This window comes from Delphinapterus leucas, chromosome 10 (assembly GCF_059928025.1).
Source record: "Delphinapterus leucas isolate spDelLeu-1000000601 "Yukka" chromosome 10, BTC_Dleu_Yukka2, whole genome shotgun sequence".
In the NCBI taxonomy this organism is placed as follows: domain Eukaryota; kingdom Metazoa; phylum Chordata; class Mammalia; order Artiodactyla; family Monodontidae; genus Delphinapterus; species Delphinapterus leucas.
Window position 1 is genome coordinate 68,663,195 of NC_143138.1, and position 23,616 is coordinate 68,686,810.

Here is a 23,616-nt window from a genome sequence, read left to right on the forward strand (position 1 = left end):
TCCCATGAGGGTCCATGGGGGATTTGTTGACCAGACAAGCTGAGAGTTTGCTGAGGGGGCCTGAGTGAAGATCATGGCCGGGTAGAACCTGCCCTTCCCCGCCCAGTGCTGCTCAGTGTGGGCCGGCTCTTTCCCGGGACCCAGCCTTGACTCGTTCCTACTCCAGGCGCTGGACAAGATGGAGAAGGAGTGGTCCACCATCCTGTTCAACGTGATGCCCTACAAGGAGACAGAGACCCACATCCTCAAGAGCCCAGATGAGGCCTCTCAACTGCTTGATGACCACATCGTCATGACCCAGAGCATGACCTTCTCGCCCTACAAGAAGCCCTTCGAGCAACGCATCAACTCCTGGGAGAACAAGCTGAAGCTGACCCAGGTGGGCCCTTTCTGTCCTCCCCTCCCCCATCCCCCCACCCTCACAGCACCCTGTCCCAAGGCTGCTCTTTATGGTGTCTGGGTGGGGCTGGAAGTGGTGGAGTGCCTTGCTGAAGGTTTGCACAGCTCCTGGCTCTCTGCCAGTCCCCTCACAAAGAGGAGGGGGACTAGAATGGGGCTCTCCATCTCAGGTTCGGCTGCTGGAGGAGGCAATTCAGAACGTGCCGGTGGGGCCAGTGTTTGGTCCAAAGCTGCAGCTGAGGAGGGGCATGAGAGCTGCCAGCAGACCCCCAAAGTGATGCCTAGGCTTGGGACAGCTAGGACCTCCAGTCTCAGGACTTTCTGGGCTGGACACCACAAGGCCCTGAGGCTCCTCAAAGTCCCCTCCTACTCGGCCCTGAGCTTCTCACTCGCAGCTTCTCACTTGGAGCTGGCTTGGGGTAAGAGAGCCAGGGCACTAGGGGCCGCTGCTCTTTGGGGCTCAAGGCCAGTGGCCGGCACTATCTGCAGAACCCTGAGCTCAGGGCCAGGGCCGGGCCTGCTGGTATGATTCTGGCAGCCCCTTGCTGGGAGCTGTTCAGAAACTTCCAGTGAAGGCCAGAAGCTGAGCGAGGAGGGCCTGCCTGTATGTTCCTTGGGTCACCCAGAGAGGCCTGAGCTCATCAGCATTGTCCCTGGGTCTCCGTCCTTTGCTCACACTGTCCTCTCTACCTGGAGTTCCATCTCCTCCAGGGCTCAGCATCGAGCGGCCCTCATTGATTCCCCCACACCTGCCTGCAAGGTATTCCCACTGAGGCCCTTGGTCGGTGCCTCTTACAGAGCCCATCACACACACTGGGCCCTTGGTGATTCAGAGGCAGAACTGGCTGTTTAGAGGATTGTGGGCTCCTCAAGGGCAGGGACCACACCCTCCTCTGTTTCCTCTGGAGCCCACATGGACTTGACCTGGGCCTGACACAGGCTGGCCACAGCACACTGTCTCATGAAGAAGAGAATGAACGAATGAATGAATGGGTTTGCACTGATAGGAAATGGCAAGAGACATATTTGGAAAGGGGAATCTGGAGGCAGAGGGGAAAGTGGCTTGAAGAGGTCTCACTCTTGGACTGATGTTTCACAGAGTATTTTAGGGGATCTCAAGCTCAAGTCCCAGTACACCTCAAAGAATCGAGGGGTCATAGACCCAAAGTCCTCCCAGGAGAGGAGACTGGTTTGGTCTTCCATGCACTGGGCTCTTTCCTTGTTACTTTAGGGTTTGCTGGTTGGGGCGTGGTTCTCTCATAGGAAGAGTGGCTCCCCTGGCTCTGTTGGAGGATTGGGCATCCTGTGGGGGATTTGCGGTTACTCTGGAGGGCAGACATCCATGCAGCCTCTTTGTTCCCTGCAGTACCGTGGCTGACAGCGCCATCTAGAAATTTTCCCGTGGACACTGGCTCTGGTGCCCAGTGCTCTGCCTAGAACTCTAGTGGGATAGAATGTCTAGGTCATGGGGGACAGGACCCAACTTGGACCCCAGGCCCTGACAGTCCATGCCCTGTCCAGGAGGTGCTAGAGGAGTGGCTGAACTGTCAGCGGGCTTGGCTCTACCTGGAACCCATCTTCAGCTCTGAGGACATCAACCGGCAGTTGCCGGTAGAGAGCAAGCGCTACCAGACCATGGAGCGGATCTGGAGGAAGATCATGAAGAATGCCTACGAGAACCGGGAGGCGAGCTCACCCGGGGATGGGAGGGGGAAGCTGGGACTACCGGGGAGCCTCCTGGTCTTGTCTCTACTGAACAAGAAAGACTGGAGGACAAGTCCAAGGCTTTGGTCTTGGCCCGTGTCCCCCTGGGTGGGCTCCCCAGTCTTGAGAGACATTCCTCAGAAACACAGCAGTTGATGGTTTTCCCCTTGGAGATTTGCAGTCCACAGTAGTATTTTTATTATTTAATTTAATTAATTAATTAATTTTATTTGCGGTACGCGGGCCTCTCACTGTTGTGGCCTCTCCCGTTGCGGAGCACAGGCTCCGGGCACGCAGGCTCAGCGCCCATGGCTCACGGGCCTAGCCACTCCGCGGCATGTGGGATCTTCCCGGACCAGGGCACGAACCCGTGTCCCCTGCGTTGGCAGGCGGACTCTCAACCACTGCGCCACCAGGGAAGCCCCACATTAGTATTTTTAAAGGCCCTGACAAGTCCTACAGCAAATCAAATTACTTGGCTTTGGTTAACCCTATTTATTTTGATCATAGACCTCTTTTCTGTGGGGCTGACAGGGGTGATGGAGGCAGCCCCTGGCTCGGGGCAATTTTCCTGCCCCCGTTTCTTCACGGGCCCCACTGAAGGTCTCTACGTGGCAGGCATGGGTCCTCTCTGAGCCCACCTTGCTGTTTCCCAGTCAGACCGCTCTTACTTCCAGTTTCTCTCTGACCCGGGCCATCCAGGTGATCAATGTGTGCTCTGACCAGAGGCTGTTGGACAGCCTGCGGGACTGCAACAAGCTGCTGGACATGGTGCAGAAGGGCCTCAGCAAGTACTTGGAGACCAAGAGGAGCGCCTTCCCCAGGTGGGCACCACTGGCCCATGCCCACTCTGTCAGTGCCTGCCCACGAGGCTGGGGCCCCAGTGCCCCTCCAGGCTAGGGTGCAGGGATGTCAGTGGTACTGGGGCAGCTGGGACCCAGTGGCTGCCTGACCCACTCCCTCACCCCTGTTCCCCTGGCAGATTCTATTTCCTGTCTGACGATGAGCTACTCGAGATCTTGTCCCAGACGAAGGACCCCACAGCTGTGCAGCCCCACCTGCGCAAGTGCTTTGAGAACATCGCCCAGGTGGGTAACTGGGCCAAGGGCTCAGGGCCAGGAGCACTGGGGCACCTTCCCAGGGAGCACACCTCTTCTCTCACCTCAAGTCTCTTTAGCAGGAAATGAGGTGGCAAGTGAGATTCCTGGCTCTTAGAGACATACCTGGGGCCTGTGGGAGGAAGGTCAGCTGCAGAGCCCTTGGCTCAGGGTTGGGGGACCCTTGCTCCCAGCTCACCCAGGGGATCCCTGGCCCCTGCCATACACTGAGGTTCTGGCTAGGCTGAGAAACCCATGAGGCCAGAGGCTCCTGACTCTCCTTGCCCTCATCTTCGTCTACGAGGGAGGCCACACAGGCTTGCGCAGGAGGGGGACACGCAGGGCAGGCTTAGTCCCCTTCCCCACGTGGGCTGTGCCACAGCTGGGGACAAGGCAGTCCCATCTTGCCCACAAGCAGTCAGGGAAGGCCCAGCCAAGGTGGAGCTCTCTTCCAAATGTGAGAGCCACCTTCTGAAGGTGGAGGGCACAGGCGGGGTCAGCGCTGGGGCTCTGGTGGGCAGGGCTTCTGGGCACACTGAGGGTAACCCCACTCTTAACTGCCCCCTGCCCACAGCTGCTCTTCCAGGAGGACCTGGAGATCACACATATGTACTCGGCAGAGGGTGAGGAGGTGCAGTTGTCCTTCTCCATCTACCCATCCAGCAACGTGGAGGACTGGCTGCGGGAGGTGGAACACAGTATGAAGGCCAGTGTGCGGGACATCATCGAGAGAGCCATCAAGGCCTACCCCACAGTGAGCCATGCCTCCCCTCCCAGCACAGCCTCCCAACCTACTCGTTCTTCCGTTTGCTCCTTTCTCAGTGCCTCTGTGCTCTATCACGGGGGCTGGGCTACCTGTCTACCTCATCCTCAGTCAGCCAGAGTGTCTCTGGGGGCAAAGGGTCCTTGGGGCCCACTCAGGGAGGAATCTGAAAACAACCTCTAAAAAGTGAGAGTGGCTCCTAGTGATAATCAGTTGCTGTGGTTATGTTTCATGCACTCACTGTGTGCCAGGCCCTGGGATGGGACTTCACCCCCATTACCTCTCAGCCTCACAATCAGTGGCTAGCCTGGGTGTTAAGCCTTAGCCTACAAAGTAGCCGAGAGATGTTTCCTGCCCAAAGGGCATGTGATTCATAGGTGGCAGTCAGGATTTGAACCCAGGACTGTGTGTTCCCCAATCCTGGGCTCCCACCCCTCTGCTTCCAGGTCTCCTCTGCAGAGGAAGTAATGACTCTGCCCAGCCCTGAGAGGCCCAGAGCTTAATGGCTTCTCTGCTTTCGAGGTGGAATTAACAACCTGAGACCAGAAGCACAGATGACATTTAAGGGAAAAACAGTGTGCAGGGTCGGGGCTGGCAGCTTCCTGGGTCAGCCCCGTCTGTGTTATCGTCCCAGATACTCAGGACTCAGTGGGTTCTGAACTGGCCTGGCCAGGTGACCATAGCTGGGTGCCAGACCTACTGGACCATGGAGGTGGAAGAGGCTCTGGAGGCCAGCAACCTCAGTACCCAGCTGTTCCCCCAGCTTGCCCGGCAGGTGAGACTCAAGGGGGTCACCATCTGCTCCCCACAAACACCCCACACCCTGGGAGAGCCCAGGCCCTCCAGGAGCTTTGTTGTGTACTGATCCTGGAAGAGGCCTGTGGTTGGAGCCAAAGAGTAGAAAGTCAGACACCCTTGAAATGAGTGTCTCATGACCAGCCACAAGTGGGAGGTATTGGGGCTCTGAGGGGAGCTCTGAGGACAGGCAGATGCCCCTCTCCCGAAGGTCACAGTGGGACCCTCCTCCTGGAGCCCTCCTGGGCTACCCCGCAGCCTGCGCTCACTCTGTGCACTAGCTCCTCACCACACTCCTTCCTCAAGCTCCTCGCCAGGCCCCACCACCTCACCTGGCCCTTGACACCGTAAGCTGCAGGGAGGCAGATGCCATGCATGTGCCTCCGTTTTTATCACTTCCCTGCCAGACTTCCCATGTGACCAGTGCCCTGCCTGCCCTCCCCCTGCCTGGTCACTGCACCCCACCCATCCCAGACCATCAGAAGCCCCCAGAATAGAGGGGTTGTTCCTGGCGGAAGCCCACCCTCTGAACAAGGGAGGGGAAGCCTGCCTGCAGTGTGGCCCTGCCCATTCCTGATGGTGTCCCCTGACTCCTGCAGCTCAGTGACCTGGTGGCACTGGTGCGGGGGAAGCTGTCCCCCATGCAGCGAGCTGTGCTGTCAGCGCTAATCGTCATCGAGGTCCACGCCAAGGATGTGGTGAACAAGCTGATTCAGGAGAACGTGGTCAGTGTGAATGACTTCGAGTGGATCTCACAGCTGAGGTGAGGAGGCAGGCGGTGTGGCCACGTCCAGGGCCAGAGCAGCAGCAGGAGGGGTCAAGGGACGTGGGGAGTCAACTACAATAGGGTGGTCCCAGCCCTCGGGGCCCTGGGGCAAGTTGGGCGCCAAGATGACTTCACTCCCCAAAATAACCGCCTCTCCCCTACCACATACCCTGCACAATGGCCCGTGGTCCACATGGCCTGGGAACCTATCTCCCTGCAAAACCAGGTACTACTGGATGAATAACAACCTGTACATCCGGGCCGTGAATGCCAAGTTCATCTATGGCTACGAGTACCTAGGCAACAGTGGGAGGCTGGTGATCACGCCCCTCACAGACAGGTGAGTGCCCCCCTCCCCACGTACCCTCCCACACTGGGCCCCTCCCTCCAGTTCTGACTGGCCCAGGAGTCCAGGGCCCACAAGGCGCAGTCAGTCCATCAAAGGTTAGTAGCTCAGCTTTCGGGTTTAAAACTGGCTCTGCCTGCCATGGGCTGGGCGACCTTGGGCAGGTGGCTCAACGCCCCCTATGCCTCAGTTTCCTCTGCAGCTTCCTCAGGGTGGTCATGAGAGTTTTGTGAGCTGATGTGTAAAGCTCTTAGCACCTGTGTGGTGCTCAGTAAGCATCTAATGGGTGTGGGCTTTACTGATTTTATCAGTCAGATCCTCCTTTCAACACGAGAGAGGAATTGAGAGAAACAATGGGCGAGTCCCTTGACAAAGTGAACACTTCTCTTCTAAAGCAATCAGTTGTTTCCTCTGGCTGTCTGTATTTAGTAGCAGCTGGATTTTCAAATTGGGTTTTGAGGAAAGGAAGGGAAGAGTGGCCACAGGTCAGCCATCCTGGCAGGTCCCTGAGCCAAGCGCTGCAGGGCCATGGGGTGGGGGAGCACTGGCCAGGTGGCCGAGGGCTCCAGTCCTGACCCTGGCAGCCAGGGCTGGGCCCGCCTGGGGCCCTGAGAATGGGGAGGAGCAGGAGCTGCCCCTCCACAGGGCCCAAGACGGTGGGGGATGGGGGCTGTCTCTCCTCGTGCCTGTGGGACTCCTGAGGAAGGTGCACGGCCCACACCCATCTCCTCTCACTCCCACAGGTGCTACCTGACCCTGACTGGGGCCCTGCACCTCAAGTTTGGGGGTGCCCCAGCTGGCCCAGCTGGCACAGGGAAAACTGAGACCACAAAAGACCTGGGCAAGGCCTTGGCCATCCAGACCGTTGTGTTCAACTGCTCTGACCAGCTCGACGTCATGGCCATGGGCAAGTTCTTCAAGGGCCTAGCCAGGTAAGGCTGGGTGTGCAGGTGGCACAGACAGGGCAAGAAGGCTGAGCTCTCCCGGGACATTGCCGAGAGGAGCCTCACGGTTTGGTGGAGGGGAGGGGATGGGATAACAGGAGTCAAAGGCTCGGCCCCTGGCGGCCACTGGGACGGGGTGGTGGGCGGTGGGATTGTGGCTGAGCTGACAGAGAGCGCCACTGAGGGCTTCCTCCCCAGCAGAGTCAGCGGGGGCCCCTGGAGGTGCCAGGGGGCTCTGAACTCATATCCCCCCTCAACATTCTCCCCTCAGTGCTGGGGCCTGGGCCTGCTTCGATGAGTTCAATCGCATCGATATCGAGGTGCTGTCTGTGGTGGCGCAGCAGATCACCACCATCCAGAAGGCGCAGCAACAGCGGGTGAGCCTCCCGGGGGCCACCCCCCTCCACGCCTCCCGCAACTGACCACGTTTTCCCTTCAGCTATACCCGTCCCGCCCATGCCGCCTTGCAGCCCCCCACACTGGTGGGGTGAGAAGCCAGGTGCTCAGGCCTGCCCTAAACCCAGCCTCTCTCATCTCACAGGGGACTGGGGTCCCCCCCACCCCAGAAGAGCTGTCTCTGGGGGACTTCTGAAGCCAGTCGGGGAGCCCCATATCCTTACCCCACTCTGGGTACAGCTCCTAGGCCAAGCTGCAGTAGATGAAGCGGTCCCTCCCCACATCCTGACCGTTATGGAAAGTCCCAGCCATTTGTCCTTCTAGTTTTGTTCAGGGTGGTCAGAGGTCTTCTCCTGGGGATAAGAGCTGGGAGGCTGGCAGGTGTCCCAACCCCAGTAAGGCGTGGGTCCTAGTAAGGGCTGAGTTTGCCCAGGTCTAAGGAGAATCAGTGTTGGGAAATGGGGGTGGAAGAAGATATGTGAAGGGAAGGGGAGCCGGGACCTGGGAGGCCACGGGTAGCCAGTGGGACCAGAGGTCTTAGGCCAGATCCTGAGAGAGGAGCCAACCCATGGTCAGGGGCCCAGTCCACGCTGACCAGTTATAGTCAGGACAGGGACATCAAGAAGGGATGAGGGGGAACATCCAGAGGATGGGGCAGGTGAGCCAACCCCTCCCTACCCCTGTAGGTGGACCGCTTCATGTTTGAAGGTGTTGAGATCCCACTTGTGCAGTCCTGCGCTGTGTTTATCACCATGAACCCGGGATACGCTGGTCGCACGGAGCTGCCCGATAACCTGAAGGTGAGTTCGGACCTAGGTTTGTCCAGGAGGCTGCTCAGGGTATTGGGAAGCACCAGAGCTGTGGCCTGGGCTCAGAGATGCTAAAGCACTTATGCAAGTACACACAGCTGCTGGACATCAGGGACTGTGCTTCCCCATGGCAGCCCTCCTGCCCAGGGGCCCTGAAGCCCACCCCCAGCCATGGAGAGGAGGGCCCAGTCTTGTCCTCAGGGCTTGGGAGAAGGTAAGGGGCAGGTTCAAGTCAACACAAAGGACCGGTTTCTAACGGGCAGAGGGATCCACTCATAGGGGCGTATAAGCCTCAGCTGTGGTAGGTGCAGTGGAGGGAGGATCCAAGCGTCGGTGGGGCAGGAGGGCAGTAAAGCTTCCTTCAGAGGACCAGACAGTCCAGAGAGCAGGTGGTGCTCTGGGAGGGGAGGTCGGCCTCTCCATTCACATGTACACCATGTGCCCCAGGCACTGTTCCGGCCTGTAGCCATGATGGTTCCAGATTACGCCATGATCGCGGAGATCTCCCTCTACTCCTTTGGCTTCAACGAGGCCAATGTGCTGGCCAAGAAGATCACGACCACCTTCAAGCTATCCTCCGAGCAGCTCAGTTCCCAGGTGAGGTCATGCCCTAACCAGGTTCCAGGGTCTGAGAGCTGCTGCCTTCCCCTAGCAACCCTAGGAGATAGGTATTACATCCCCATTTCTCAGCTGAGGACACTGAGGTCCTAAGTAGGCAGGAGCCTGGCCAGGCTCATGTGGTGCACAGGGGAGCTGGAGCAGGAGCCGGGAACAGATGCCCACCTGGGCCAGTTCAGGTGCAAGTGAGGGTCAGCCAGTAAGAGACCAAGAGCCACACAATCCAAGGCTGGATAGCAAGTGCACCTGGGTCTCGTGGGACCAGAGTGGGACAACCAGCACCCCCTCCACCCGAACCTCCCAACACCACTGCCTTCCCCTCAGTGAGCTGAGCCCAGGTTCTAGGGCACATGCTGTTGGTATAGGCACCAGCACTGGCAGATGAGCTTTCCTGTTTGGCTCCAGTCTCAGGCAGGCTCCCCCTTTGCAGTGGCAGAGATGAGCCCTAGCTCTGGGCTTACATGCTGCCAGCTTAGTTTCTTAATGGTTCCAAAAAAGTCCCTGGTATCACCCTAATGGGCCCTCTTTAGGTGACCTGCTCATGCATGAACACCCATCACTGTGGCTTGGGAGACCACACTGCCTTTGACCAGGTGGGGCCCACCGAAACCCATGGGCTAGAGGAGCATTCTGTTACTGGGAAAAACAGCAGCTGTCCACAGAGTGCACCATAGGTGCCAGCGCCTCCACACACCCTTCTTTCTAACCATCCACTTTCAACAATGTACCCCCTCAATAGAGCAGCTATCCCCACATTGTTCTGGAAATGCAATCAACCCTTCCCAGGTGCTGATGACCCAAAGCCAAGCCCAGTCTCTTCATCCAGCTCCAAGTCCAAGATTTCTGGGAAATGTGCTGGTCTGTGGGTCAGGTCCAGATGTAGCTTCCTGGTCTGGCACCATGAGGCAAAATGATAAGTTTAACTATTTCCAACACACCTGCTATGTAATGGAGAGAAACAGAACCAGAGGCAAAAGCGGGGAAAGCCAAGGTAGTACGGCCGAAAGGGTGGGTCTGGAGAGATATGATGAATGTTAGAAGGAAGCTTAAAGGCCATCGAGGCAAGTCTGCTTGTGGCACAGATGGGAAACTCTTTCATCCCCTTTTTGAACAAAACTTGAGTGTCTCCCTGCCCTTGGCGCTGTGCTGGGACCACAGGGATTGAGCCATGACCAAGGCAGACCCCTCACTCTCAGGGGCCAAGAGGCAAGCAGGGGTGCAGGATAGGTAACCTGGTAAGGGGAGTGGGCCACTGGGGCAGTGAAGTAGAGGGCACCACAGGAACCCAAAGTGGGGCACCTGACCCAGGCTGGGGAATGCAGGTGGGTGCGGATGGCCTGCAGGGGAAGTGACACTTCAGCTATGAGCTAGGCGATGAGGCACGGCCAGGTGTCAGATGGGAGACAGTGTTCCAGACAAAAGACCCGAGAGGGACAATGCTCACCCACACCTCCTCCTGTATGGTGGTGACAGGATCACTATGACTTCGGGATGAGAGCTGTGAAGACTGTGATCTCAGCTGCCGGGAACCTTAAGCGAGAAAACCCCAGCATGGATGAGGTGAGCTGCATCCAAAGAGGTGTCTGGGGAGTGGGGCTCTAGGGAGGCTCTGGAGCAGCTAGAGGGGTGTCTGACCTGGGCCTCTGCTGCAGGAGCTGATTTGCCTCCGGGCCATCCGAGACGTGAATGTGCCCAAGTTCCTGCAGGAGGACCTCAAGCTCTTCTCTGGGATCGTGTCTGACCTGTTCCCCACCATCAAGGAGGAGGTGACTGACTACGGCATCCTAGACGAGGCCATACGCAAGGCCTGTGAGAAGAACAATCTCAAGGACGTGGATGGTGAGCCCCTGGCCCTACTGTCCTGTGGTGCCAGAGGAGGGCTGGGTCCAGCCACCCCAGGTTGCAGTCCAGCCTCAGGGTCCCTCCCGCCTGGCCAGGCATGCGGCAGTCTGGAGCTCTCTGCCCCTATCTCCGCTGGGACACTTCAGGTGGTGGGAGTCTAGGGAAAAACTCTCCTTCACTCTCACATCAACACTTCTGACACCAGATGTATGGGGTTTTACCCCACGCTCATCAATTCTCGAACACAGCTGTGTTCTACAATTCAATTCAATCCTGACATTAATCAGAGTTAGCATAGACCCCACAGGTTACGGGCTCAGTCCCACAAGACTGCCCCCACTTCAGATACTAGTCACAAGTACTGGGTCCCCAGGTTACCCACAACCTCTGTCCTATTTGGCTACAAATCAGAGGTTCCCATGACCCCGCCCCCCTCCGGCTTGATCATTTGCTAGAACAGCTCAAAGAACTCAGGGAAACACGAACGCTTGCTGATTTATTATATAATAAAGGATGTGATAAAAAGGGTACAGATGAACAGCGGGATGAAGAGATACATAGGGCGAGGTCTGTCCCTGTGGAGTGGGGGTGAGTCACCTTCCCAGCCCGTGGATGTGTTCACCAATCCAGAAGTTCTCCAAACCCTTACTTTTGGCATCTTTTTCTGAGGATTCATCATGCAGGCATGGTCACTTACTAACTCCACTTTCGGACCCTCTCCCATCTCCGGAGAATGAGGGTGGGCCTGAAAGTTCCAAGCTTCTTCCGGTGACCAGTCCCCTCCCAGGAGTTCACCACCAAGAGTTGCCTCATTAGAACATAAGATGTTCCTAACACTTGGGAAATTACACAGTTAGGAGTTCTGTGTCAGGAACCAGAGACTAAATATTGGAACTTGAAGGTTCTCCAAGCACCCCTATTTACAAGGGTTTGAGGAGCTCTGCATCAGGAACCAGGAACAGAGATTGCCTATTATTTCACAGTGGGGAAGCAGGTGCTGCCCTTCCTCCCCGTGGAGGAGCAGTCACAGCTTGGACCACACCCTTGGCCTTGTTACTCCTTGACAGAGGCTCTCCTCTGCCTCGTCCTCACCTGCTTGGGGTGGGAATGGGGTTTGATGTCTGGGTTGGGGGAAGATGGTGAGCCCATCCACACCCCTGCCCTTCACTGTTCTTCATTAAATATGCGGCCCTAAGCACCCCCCTGGCCTGCTGAGGCCCCAGCAGGCGAGTTGAATGAAGCCTCAAACTCTTCTCTCCCTCACGGCCTTGGGGCAGCTTTGCTAGCACCAAATAACTGGATCTTGTTCCTTTGGCAGGGGCCCCCAGACCTGCATCGCTCTCCTGGACCCCTCTTCTTGGGCTAAAGTGATGTGCTCATTCCCCACCTGTGTGGGACTGGCCTGCCACTGCAGCAGGCAGCTGCCCCTACAGCTCTGGTCTTGGTCAGTCAGAGACCCTGACCGACACCGGATCTTTTATTTATTTATTTATTATTGGCTGCATTAGGTGTTTGTTGCTGCACGTGGGCTTTCTCTAGTTGTGGTGAGCGGGGGCTACTCTTCTTTCGGGTGTGCGGGCTTCTCATTGCTGTGGCTTCTCTTGTTGCAGAGCATGGGCTCTAGGCACGTGGGCTTCAGTAGTTGTGGCATGCAGGCTCAGTAGTTGTGGCTCACGGGCTCTGGAGCACAGGCTCAGTAGTTGTGGTGCCAGGGCTCGAACCCGTGTCCCCTGCATTGGCAGGCAGATTCTTTTTTTTTTTTAAAGTTATTTTTAGCACTCAGGATTTCTTTTTTTTTTTTTTTAATTAATTTATTTATTTTTGGCTGTGTTGGGTCTTCGTTTCTGTGCGAGGGCTTTCTCTAGTTGCGACGAGCAGGGGCCACTCTTCATCGCGGTGCGTGGGCCTCTCAATGTTGCGGCCTCTCTTGTCGTGGAACACAAGCTCCAGACATGCATGCTCAGTAGTTGTGGCTCACAGGCCTAGTTGCTCTGTGGCATGTGGGATCTTCCCAGACCAGGGCTCGAACCCGTGTCCCCTGCATTGGCAGGCAGATTCTCAACCACTGCGCCACCAGGGGAGCCCGGCAGGTGGATTCTTAATCACTGTGCCACTAGGGAAGCCCCTGACCCTGGATCTTGTCCCTGGGATTTTGCCTCATGTTGGCCAGCACTTCCCTGGGGCCGTGCTCTCAGTAAGCTGGGTGGTAGCTTTGGAGCTGAAGTTGATTTTGAGGCCTGTGACAGTTCCTCATTGAGCAAGCCTGTGCCAGCTGGACACCCGACCAGTGGATGTTAGGGAGTAATAGTCACAGTGGAAATAGTGGCTGGCCATTAGCAGAGAATTCCTGCTCTGTGCCAGGCTGTGTGCTCAGGGCTTCACCTGCCTCTACCTATGAGGTAGGTACTACTGCCATCCCCATTTTACAGATGAGGAAACTGAGGTGCAGGGAGTGAGGTAACCCATCACAGGTCACACAGCAAGCTAGTGTCAGGACCAGGATCTAAGCCCCCACTCTGATCCCTGGGCTCCCTGCCATGTCCTTCCAGGATTCCTGACCAAGTGTATCCAGCTGTATGAGACCACGGTGGTGCGGCACGGCCTCATGCTCGTTGGGCCCACGGGCTCTGGCAAGAGTAACGTAAGTGTTCCCTGTGCTATACAGTAGGTCCCTGTTGGTTATCTATTTTAAATACAGCAGTGTGTACATGTCAGTTCCAAACTCCCAATCTATCCCTCCCCCCACCCTTTCCCCCGGCAACCATAAGTTTGCTCTCTATACTCCAGTATAAAATAAAAATTAAAAAAAAAAAAAAGACTAATATAAGTGGAGCCTAGCTGGGCAGCCCAGTACCCAGACAGTGGACCTGAGGGTAGAGCAGCCTCAACAGGGGTCTTGGCCCCCACTTGTGCCTCCTTGGCCTTTAGAATACCGTCCTGCCCGCCGTGGCCCACAGCCCACTTCAGCCCTTCTCTCCAGCGAGCTTGGAGGCTCACTCTTGGCTGGCCCTTCTCCACAGTGTTACAGAGTCCTGGCAGCTGCCATGACATCGCTGAAAGGGCAACCATCCATCAGCGGCGGTGTGTACGAGGCCGTCAACTACTACGTGCTCAACCCCAAGTCCATCACAATGGGCCAGCTGTACGGGGAGTTTGACCTGCTCACCCATGAGTGGTGAGTGGCCCGGGACCCCTCCAGTGACTGTCCTGCTCCCAGACCTTTGCAGGCTATGGGCCGTGGGCCGCCTCCCTCCCTGAGCCAAGTGGAAGGTCGGGAGCTCTGGCTTTGGAGCCCAAATGCCTGGGACTCTACCCACCACTGCACTTCCTCACTGAGTGACCCACCTCACCCCCTGGGCCTTTGTCCCTCATCTGCAAAGTGGGGAAAAAAATGACACCATTATTATGGAAGATGGCTGGGACAGTGTAGCACATGCTGAGCTCTCAGTATGTGTTGACTTTTGTTAGTACCCACGAGAGGCTGGTGGTCTCTCTTGGGGCCTCTGCTCCTGGGCTGAGACGTGCATTTTAGGGGAAGTGCACCAAACTGGGAGAGATGTCAGCACCTGAGGGTTTTCTCCAGGGCTATTCTGTCTCTCCAGAGAAGTCTCCAGTCTCCTGCTGGGGTGTCTTCTTGGTCCCAGTGTTCTGGAACCCAATGGAGGATGGGCACTGGAGAGGGGCAGTCACCCATCTTTCTGAATGTGGGCCTGTCCAGCTTCCCCCATTTCTGGTAAAGGGCCTCACCCACGCCTACTCCAGGCTCTTGTGTGGTTAGGTGAGGGCCTGGGGATCAGACCAGAAAAGTGCCCTCCTACCCACCCCCTTCCCTGGCATTTGGTGCCTCTGAAGTCTGAGGCTTCTTGGGTTCTCTGGCAGGGACTAGATATATCTCATGACCCTGCTTTCTCTGTGAGGTCATTTACCCCTTCTCCACCTCTGTCCATCTTCCGGGACTGTGTGGACCTCTGTTTCTGTGTTGCCTCCTCCCTCATCTTCCTTTTCTTTCTTTTTTTTCTTAAATTCCAGGACACTATAGTTTTTTTTGCTGTTGTTTGTTTGTTTTTTGTAAATTTATTTATTTTTGGTTGTGTTGGGTCTTCGTTGCAGTGTGCAGGCTTCTCATTGTGGTGGCTTCTCTTTTTGTGGAGCGTGGGTTCTAGGCGTGTGGGCTTCAGTAGTTGTGGCACGCAGGCTCAGTAGTTGTGGCTCATGGACTGTAGTGTGCAGGCTCAGTAGCCGTGGCGCACAGGCTTAGTTGCTCCGAGGCATGTGGGATTTTCCCAGACCAGGGCTCGAACCTGTGTCCCCTGCATTGGCAGGCGGATTCTCAACCACTGCGCCACTGGGAAAGTCCCCTCATCTTCCTTTTCTTTTGGGGATATTACTTTTCATTCTCCTTTAATAGAACTTTAGTGAGGACTCAGCAGGGAGAGAATATAAGCACACATTTTCATTATATTTATTATACCAAAAAGTCCCATTTTCCCTACTATAATTTTTAAATGAATGAAGATATTTAAGAAAAAAACAAAAGCAGAGCAGGGCCAGCATGGATCCAGGTTTCCCTGGGAGCCAGCTGTGCTTGCCGCCCTGCCTCCCTGCACCTACAGCCCTCTCCCCCCTGGTGGCTGCAGGACAGATGGGATTTTCTCCTCCCTCATCCGGGTGGGGGCCATCACCTCTGACACCAACAAGAAGTGGTACGTGTTCGATGGGCCGGTAGACGCCGTCTGGATTGAGAACATGAACACGGTGCTGGACGACAACAAGAAGCTGTGCCTCAGCTCCGGGGAGATAATCAAGCTCACAGAGGTGTGTCCGCGTGTCTGCTCACTCTGCTCTCCTTCGCAGCCAGGTGGGCCCAGGGCACACCATGCTAGCCAAGCCTCATCCCCCTCCACCCTTCCCTCTTGGGGCCACAGCGCCATCCCCATCCCCAGGCTCCTGTACCGCAGGCACGTCCTACACAGCTGCTCAGTGCTGCCCTTTCGGCAGACCCACTTTCTGTGATGCTCCGAGCCCAGGGCCAGGACAACTACCCCAGCTCCTGGTTGATGCTGTGCCTCCCAGGCCTATTTGCAGTCATATCGGCCCATTCTTGGTTAGGCATACTGGCAACGTGCCTGGAGTCTGGAGAACATGGGAACAGCTGCCTGGTGGGAAGTGTGGGGCAGTTCTTAGAGAAGGAGGGGTATTGCCTGAGCCTAAGAGCAGCCAGTCTCTTGAGTCCTTCTGAGAACACCTGGATGTCAGTGTGACCCTGTGTCCATGTACACAGGTGCGGGGCTTTGGAGCAGAGCACACAGCTCCCATCAGATATCCCCAGGGCTCTAGGGACCCCAAAATGCCCTGACCCGAGGCTGGCCAGAGGGCTCCCAAGAATCTCCTTAGACTCCTTCTTGGCCTCTGGGGAGGGCTGTGTTATCAGCTGAGGGCCAAAGGGTTCCTGCATTTGCCCCCACCCCAGTCCTGTTCCTGGCCCAGCGCCTGCCCCGTGGCCTGCCCACGGTTGCAGGATGGGCAACACCTCCCCATGGCCCTGCAGCCCTTTCCCCTGCTGTGGAGGCTGGCGGCTGGCCCACTCACGCAGTTCATCTTGGCACCAGGCGATGACCATGATGTTTGAGGTGCAGGACCTGGCAGTGGCCTCCCCAGCCACAGTATCCCGCTGTGGTATGGTGTACCTGGAGCCCAGCATCCTGGGGCTCATGCCCTTTGTCGAGTGCTGGCTGAGGCATCTCCCTGCTTTACTCAAGCCCTTTGAGGAGCAGTTCAAGGCCCTCTTTGTCAGCTTCCTGGAGGTGAGTGAGACTACGGTGTGCCGGCCCAGGTGGGGCAGCCGGGTGCTATGGCCACCAGCCATAAGAGCTGGGTGTCCATCCCCTGTAGGGGTCCATCACTTTCGTCCGGTCCTCAGTGAAGGAGGTGATCACCTCAACCAACAGCAACCTGACCATGAGTCTCCTCAAGCTGCTGGACTGCTTCTTCAAGCCCTTCCTGCCTAAAGAGGTACGGCTCTGAGCAGTGGGCTGGGGGCCTTCTCTCCTCATCTGAGGGCCCTGAATCCCAAGTCCAGCTTTCTGGAAGACAGAATCAGATTGGCTCACATGGGTCATGGGACACCCCGACCAGTCTGCTGCAGACGCAAAACTACGGCAGAGGCCAAGGGATGGCCCCCACCCCCTGGGTTCCTCAGACCACTTAGTTCTGTCCCCGCCTCTGTCCCCAGGGCCTCAAGAAAATACCTCCCAAAAAGCTGAGTCGCATCCCAGAGCTGATCGAGCCCTGGTTCATCTTCTCCCTGATCTGGAGTGTGGGTGCCACAGGGGACAGCGCCAGTCGCATCAGCTTCAGCCACTGGCTCAGGATCAAGATGAAGACAGAAAACGTGAGAGGCGGCAGCCCCTGGGCTGGGGTCCAAGGTCTGGGATGCATACGCTGAATGCTGGGTGTTTTGGGGCCGTCCCCCAGGCCCCGGCCCCCAGAAACAAGTAGCCACGCAAGCCACCGGGTCTCACCACCTGGTTTTCCCCCTGGTCCTTCACAGCTGACCTTGCTCTTTCCGGAGGAGGGGCTGGTGTTTGATTACAGGCTGGAGGACGGCGGCATCAGCAGCGCCACTGACGATGAGGACGATGATGAGGGCAAGCAGGTGACTGCAGACCTGCCCAGGGAGGGCCCCACTGGGTGGCGGCTGTCCTCCTCGATGAATAGTGACTGCAGAGAAGAGGCTGCATTGACGGTCACAGGTCTCAGGCTGGGGTTATTTGCATCATCTCCTGAATCCTCACAGACCCACAGCGTGGTTATTATTGTGCCCATTTCCCAAACAAGGAAATTGAGGCTCAGAACTGTCGCGCCCAGCTAGTCGGTGGCAGAGCTGGACTTGAACCTGGGACTGGGAGATGTCAGAGTGCCTCCCTTCCCAACCATACACACTGCCTCCCCTGTGTTGATGCTGAGCCCAGGTATTAATCAACTCAGTTCTACTTAAAAGCCCCATTTGCCCAGGGGCTGGGCTCCTCAGGGGTGGGGGAGTAAGCCCCCATGGCCTGTCCTGATGTCCCCATTTCTCCTCTTAGCCAGCGAGGGTCCCATTAGCCTACCCTCATGGGATCAGGACTCCAGCCCAGAAGGAAGAGGGGCCAGAGAGGCATCTATAGAGATGGTTACTGCACAGGGTCCTGCTGGGGGTCTCACGGGGCACGTTTGAGTCTAACCATCAGTACCGTTCCCAATGGGACATGTGGGTTTGACCACAGTGAACACCCCCATCAAGGGAGGTCTGCAAGTTGAGTCAGGGCTGTGGGTGTAGGGATGCATGCAGGTGGGGATGGTGGGGAAGAGAGGGCCAGGTGACCTCTCAGCGTCTAGGCGATGCCAGCCCCATGGTTCTGGCCCTCACATGCTTGGGTAGCCTAAACTAAACAGCAGAGACCTTTGCATTCTGGGTTGTCCAGTTCCCAGAGTACTTCCTTCATGCAGAGGCCCAGAGACTGGCCCCACTGAGGTAGCTGGATGCAGGGAAGCCTTCACTTGGGCAGCTGTGTGCAGAGAGCCCCCCATTCCTGGAGGTTTGTTCTGGGAGTCCCCCACCCTGTGTGGAGAGTGGGCACAGGGATTCCTGTTTCTGTCAGAAGCAGCCCTTCACCTGGACCCTCTTGCTGAGTCCCAGCAGTGCCGCTCCTTGCCCTCCTGGTGCACTTGGCCAGGGGTGAGACGGGGAGAAGGTTCCAGGCCCACCCTGTGCCACCTGTGGTTCCAGGTTGCCTGGGTGAAGTGGATGGACTCCTCAGCTTCGTTCACCATGATGCCAGATACCAACTACTGCAACATCATCGTGCCAACCATGGACACCATCCAGATGTCCTACCTGCTAGACATGCTACTCACCAACCACAAGCCCGTGAGTGCCCCTGCCATGCCCTGCTTCACCCCACACTTCCAAGGCCTAGGTCAGGAGCGGCTGGCTCCCACACTGACAGGGCGGCAGCTCGTGCTGCATGCTGGGCCCTGTGAGAGCGCTCTGACCCTGTGTCCCCTGCTCTCCTAGGTGCTGTGCATCGGGCCGACGGGCACAGGGAAGACCCTCACCATCTCCAACAAGCTTCTCAAGAACCTGCCGCTGGAATACATCAGCCACTTCCTCACCTTCTCTGCCCGCACCTCAGCCAACCAAACCCAGGACCTCATCGACAGCAAACTGGATAAGAGGCAGGCACCCTGGTTCCTTCCTGGGTCCGATGTCCCCCAGCCTGGCTCGGCCAGCTGCTGTCCCCCCTCCCCTCCCGGGTGGCCCTTGGGCTCCCTTGCAAACTGCTCTGGAGCCTTCTTCCATCAGGAATTCCCACTGAGCCCTTCTGTGGGTGCTCTCCCTGGGCTGAGCACTCAGGCGGGGCTTGTTATCTATCTGCCTAGAGGCAAGACTCAGAGCAGCCAGGTGTGATGTCCCAGAACGCTCAGAATGGGACAAGGAGTTGCTCAAGAGGTTCAGCAATTTGGGGTAGCCTGAAGTTAGTGAGGGCTCCCCAGAGGTGAAGCTGCCATCCTGCCACCCTGGATTCCCTGAGGACCTGGTACCCGTGGGTGCTGGGCTTACACAGCCCCCTCCCACAGGCGGAAGGGCGTGTTCGGGCCGCCCCTGGGGCGCAACTTCATCTTCTTCATCGATGACTTGAACATGCCGGCCTTGGAGACATATGGCGCCCAGCCGCCCATCGAGCTTTTGCGCCAGTGGATGGACCACGGTGGCTGGTATGACCGCAAGATCATCGGTGCGTGCTGGCCGCCTGGGGCAGCGGGGCGGGGCTGGGTGTGCTGGGCAGGGCCAGGGCCTCACCCGTTAGGAACAGTAGGCACAGGGCCTGGGCCCACAGGACTCACAGAGAGTCCATGGAAGTGTTTTAATGTCTTTTAAAATCAAGGGGAAAATGAACTTCTAGGTCAAAGAACATTTAAAATGCATAATATTAATATATTTGTCTATGTACCAATACTGTGGTAAATTATAATTTTTAATATATATATTTTTTAATGGAGGAGGAGGCCCAAGAAGGCAAAAGTGCCCAGCGCCTACAGAAGTCTTAATGTAGCCCTGGGCAGGGCCTTCTGACTTCCTGCCCTGACTCCAGGAGCCTTCAAGAGCCTGGTGGACATCAACTTTGTCTGTGCCATGGGCCCCCCCGGTGGAGGCAGGAATGCTATCACTCCACGGCTGACCCGCCACTTCAACTACCTGTCCTTTGCTGAGATGGATGAGGTCAGCAAGAAGCGCATCTTCTCCACCATCCTGGGCAGTTGGATGGGTGAGTATCGGGCAGGAGTGGGGTAGGAGGCCACAGGCTAGGGCAGAAGCCCCGGCCAGGTAAGCCACACCAAGGACAGCTGGGCAGCACTGGGAAGGGCCGAGTGGCTGAACCACTGACATCAGCCCTGGCTTCACCCCTTACTCAGCTATGTTACCTTTGGCCAATTCATGAACCTCTCTGAGCCTCAGTTTCTTCATCTGAAATGGGTGATAATATCAGTGCCCAACACCCCGAGTTGTGAAGGTTAAATAAGACACTGCATGTAGAGCATCTAGCAAGAAGCCCGGCATGTGGTAACTGTGGAATATATGATTTATACATATGTATACATGTATTTTCATCCGTATAAGTGCACGCATATATGGTAGAAAGGCTAGTGAAAGGATGTTACTTTTGTAAATCAGGAAGTGCCACCAAGATAGAATGGACAAAATGGCCCTGATCTTCCATGGAGCTTGACGAAAAGTCTGTTCCAGGATGCAGTTTCCCCCAACCAGTCCACTTCTTACATAACACACACTCTGACCTTTGAACTCCACTTGGCACTGTGCCAGGTGGTGGGTGATGGGAGTCAGGCCTTCCCTCCTCTGGCCTGGCCTGCCCTGCCCTGCCCTCAGGGGCTATAGACCAGAACTTGCCCCCATGCCCAGCTTGGAGGTGGGGGCCATGTGGCTCTGAGGAGGGGGGTGATGGTCAGTGGCTGCTCTGGGGCTGCCCAGCTGAGCACAACCGGTCAAGGTGGGCAGCAAAGGACCACCTAACTCTGAGCCCCGTGTCTCTCCCTCAACCTTCTAGATGGACTCCTTGGAGAAAAGAGTTACCGGGAGCCCGTGCGTAAGTGCAGGCCTGGGCAGGGCCTGGGAAGGCCTGGATGGGGCAGGGGCACTGGTTCCAGGGGGCGCCCTGGACTCCAGTTGGATGTCGTTGAGGCCGGGTCCCAGGGGCCACAGTGAACCATCCTCAGACTCCTGAGGGGACCTCGGGCCACTGCTAGAGCAAAGGTTGCCCAGCACCGACGGCCTGCATGGCTCATTCACCGTTACATGGCCGGTCAGTCTTTCAGTGCCCGGGTGAGTGTCCGACCCATAGTAGAAGCAAGGTGAATGCACACTGAATGAATGAATAAGGAATCCAACAAAGTCCCACCCTGTGTGAAGAAGCAGAGGCTCTGAGGAGAGGGCATGAGCCTGGAGCCAGGAGCAACCTGAGTTCGTGTCGGGCGTCCCCCGTGTGGCAGCGGATCTGCTGCTCATTGCAGCAGGGTGACTGGCCGCTCCAGACCTACTCAGGCCTCCGTGTCCACTGCTGACCTGCACCCAGGCCTCCCTGGGCCCTGTCTTCTCTCCTGTTCCTGGGAACAGATTTCCCTGCTCCCGTATGAGGCCAAGCCCTCCTCTTAGACCTGAGTCCCATCCCCTATTGTCTGTTTGACAGCCACTGACATCAGTGTTCTCTTCTCCACTGGGCCATTCCATCAGCGAAGACACGCCCCGATTTCTCCCATCTTAAGAACATAACACAAAACAAGCCCCTCTCTTGTCCCCTCCCTACCCCCTCCCCCAGCCTTGGCTCCATTTCTCTGTCACCTTGAGAGCAAAACGCTCCAAGAGCGTTTTCTCCTCCTGCGGGCACCAGCCCTCCCTCCCACTTTCTCTTGAGCCCCACCAGTCCCCGGAGAGGGCTCTTGTCACCAGCAGCCTCGCAGCGTCCAGACCAAAGGTCAGCTGGGTCTTCACCTTTCCCGGGCTGTCAGCTGTCTGTGGGGGTCACCCCTCCTCCTCCCAGTCGCCTTCCTAGGTGGACGGGGGGCTTACTCTCAGCCTCTACTCCCTCTAAACACACTCTTCTGGGACATCATCATCCTGCCCTGGCGATAAACCCCTTAGTGCGGATGCCGCTGAGTCTGTGTGTTCAGTCCAGACCTCTTGCCTGAACCTCGGACCGATGTCTCCTCTTGAATGTCCACTGGGCGTCTCAGGCTGAACATGTCCAAACCCGAGCCCCTGACCCACCAGCACCTGGCGCTCCATTATTCTCAGCTGATGGCCACTGTGTCCTTCCACTCGCTCAGGACAAGGGCCTTGCCACCATCCGGACTTGCTCTCTCAGCAGGTTCTGCTGCCTCTCCCTCCAGAACCCCCCCTGAATTGCGCTGCTCAGCACCCCAGCCCTCACTCATAGGCTGCTGCAGCAGCCCCCCACACGCCGGTCTCCCTGACTCTGTCTTCACCCCCTGCATCTGTCTGTTTGTCTGGAGGTCTATCCATCCTCCACTTGCAGCCAGAGGGACCCATTCAAACGCTGAATCAGATCACATTCCTCCTCTGCTCAACCATCTCATGCAGACTAGAGCCCAGGTCCTGGCAGTGGTGGGCACCCCTCATCACTGTCTGCTCTCACCACCCCCTTGCTAAGTCCTTAACCCCCCCAGACATGCCTGCCTCAGGGCCTTCGCCCTGGCCACGCCCTCTCTGGAACACCTTCTCCAGTTCTGAACCTGCTTGGCACCTCAAGGCTTCGGGTCTCTCTGCTCAAGTGCCCTCCTCCGCAAGGCCTCCCCAGCATTTATGTCAAATCCCCCAACGCTGGCTCTCCCCAAACCTCTCTCCACACATTTTCCATCCCCAGTTTACTGTCAGTCCCCCCAAAGAAAGTCAACTTGTTGGGGGTGAGGAGCGTGTCTGCTGGGGCTACCCTCTGTGCCCAGCACCTAGAACAGTCCCTGTGTTAATGGATGAGCCCGCTTTGGGGCTAGTGAGTCGTCCTGCCCCTTCTTTGCTTTCTTCCCTCTTCTGGGGGCTCCCTCTGCCCCAAATTCCCACTGACAGAATTTTGGTTCCCAGCAAAGAATTGCATTGTTTTCAAAGCACAAGCAAATAGGTTATGTTAGTGGTGAAAATGCAAGGGGGTGATAAGCCCCCAAGGTCATGGCTGAGCCCCAGGCCTCCACGTCCACTGTGGTGCACTTCTGAACCCCGTGTGGGCCATGCAACCCTCACCATGCACAGCTCAGAGTGGCACGTTTCAGGTCTGGCCCCATTAGTGTTCTCAATTCCATGAATGTGTCCCAGTGCCCCAATATATGGACAGGCTATATCAGTGATAAGGATGTAAAAGGGGGGAGCTCCGGGTGAGAGATTCCTCACCCCATGGTGGGGGATACCAGGAAAACCTTGCTGGGGAAGTAGCATCGGAGAGGGCTGCAGAGTGGGCAGAATCCAAGCATGCAGGCTGGGGAACGGTATGTGCAGAGAACACAGCACCGGATCTGCAAGGGCTGTGACCCAGGGCCACTCTCCTGTTCCCACAGCCGGTGCCCCCAACATTTCCCACTTCACGGATCCCCTCGTGGAAGCCACCATCATGGTGTACTCCACCATCACCTCCCAGCTGCTGCCCACCCCAGCCAAATCCCACTACACTTTCAACCTGAGGGATCTCTCCAAGGTCTTCCAGGGCATGCTCATGGCCGACCCGGCCAAGGTTGAGGTGAGGACCGGTGGGCCCCCTCCCCAGTGTCCAGCAGTGGAGTGCCCACACTGCCCTCACAGTCCTCCCTGGTTTTAGGCCTTCCTACCCAAACACTCCTCAGCCTTCATCTGGCCAGGCCCTCGGGCAGGGGGTGGAGCTGGGGACACGGCAACAGGTACCAAGCCCCCAGGAGCCCTGCCTTCATGCAGCTGAGTCCTATCTTGCAGGTGAAATCCACACCTAGAATGCTGGCTGTGATGGGATCACACAAAAGCAGGAGCCGGGGCATGGCAAGGGAGGGAGGGTTCCTGGTGGAAGCCCTGTGTGTGAGAAGATTGAGGGGAAGAGTGAATGG

At 57.0% G+C, this 23,616-nt stretch overlaps 1 protein-coding gene across 1 annotated transcript in view; it reads left to right on the forward strand.

Annotated features, from left to right (window-relative positions):
• DNAH1 (dynein axonemal heavy chain 1) overlaps nucleotides 1-23,616 on the forward strand; it is a 75,235-nt gene that overhangs the window by 32,570 nt on the left and 19,049 nt on the right. Inside the window, 27 exon segments of the mRNA XM_089919440.1 lie at nucleotides 167-379; nucleotides 1,921-2,085; nucleotides 2,806-2,927; nucleotides 3,086-3,191; nucleotides 3,775-3,954; nucleotides 4,598-4,738; nucleotides 5,358-5,521; nucleotides 5,751-5,864; nucleotides 6,614-6,802; nucleotides 7,086-7,191; nucleotides 7,897-8,010; nucleotides 8,467-8,616; nucleotides 10,111-10,197; nucleotides 10,290-10,476; nucleotides 13,029-13,120; nucleotides 13,500-13,654; nucleotides 15,117-15,294; nucleotides 16,089-16,283; nucleotides 16,372-16,491; nucleotides 16,712-16,870; nucleotides 17,030-17,134; nucleotides 18,248-18,388; nucleotides 18,536-18,696; nucleotides 19,099-19,256; nucleotides 19,614-19,787; nucleotides 20,586-20,624; nucleotides 23,101-23,279. Of these exon segments, the coding sequence (XP_089775566.1) occupies nucleotides 167-379; nucleotides 1,921-2,085; nucleotides 2,806-2,927; nucleotides 3,086-3,191; nucleotides 3,775-3,954; nucleotides 4,598-4,738; nucleotides 5,358-5,521; nucleotides 5,751-5,864; nucleotides 6,614-6,802; nucleotides 7,086-7,191; nucleotides 7,897-8,010; nucleotides 8,467-8,616; nucleotides 10,111-10,197; nucleotides 10,290-10,476; nucleotides 13,029-13,120; nucleotides 13,500-13,654; nucleotides 15,117-15,294; nucleotides 16,089-16,283; nucleotides 16,372-16,491; nucleotides 16,712-16,870; nucleotides 17,030-17,134; nucleotides 18,248-18,388; nucleotides 18,536-18,696; nucleotides 19,099-19,256; nucleotides 19,614-19,787; nucleotides 20,586-20,624; nucleotides 23,101-23,279 (3,894 nt within the window).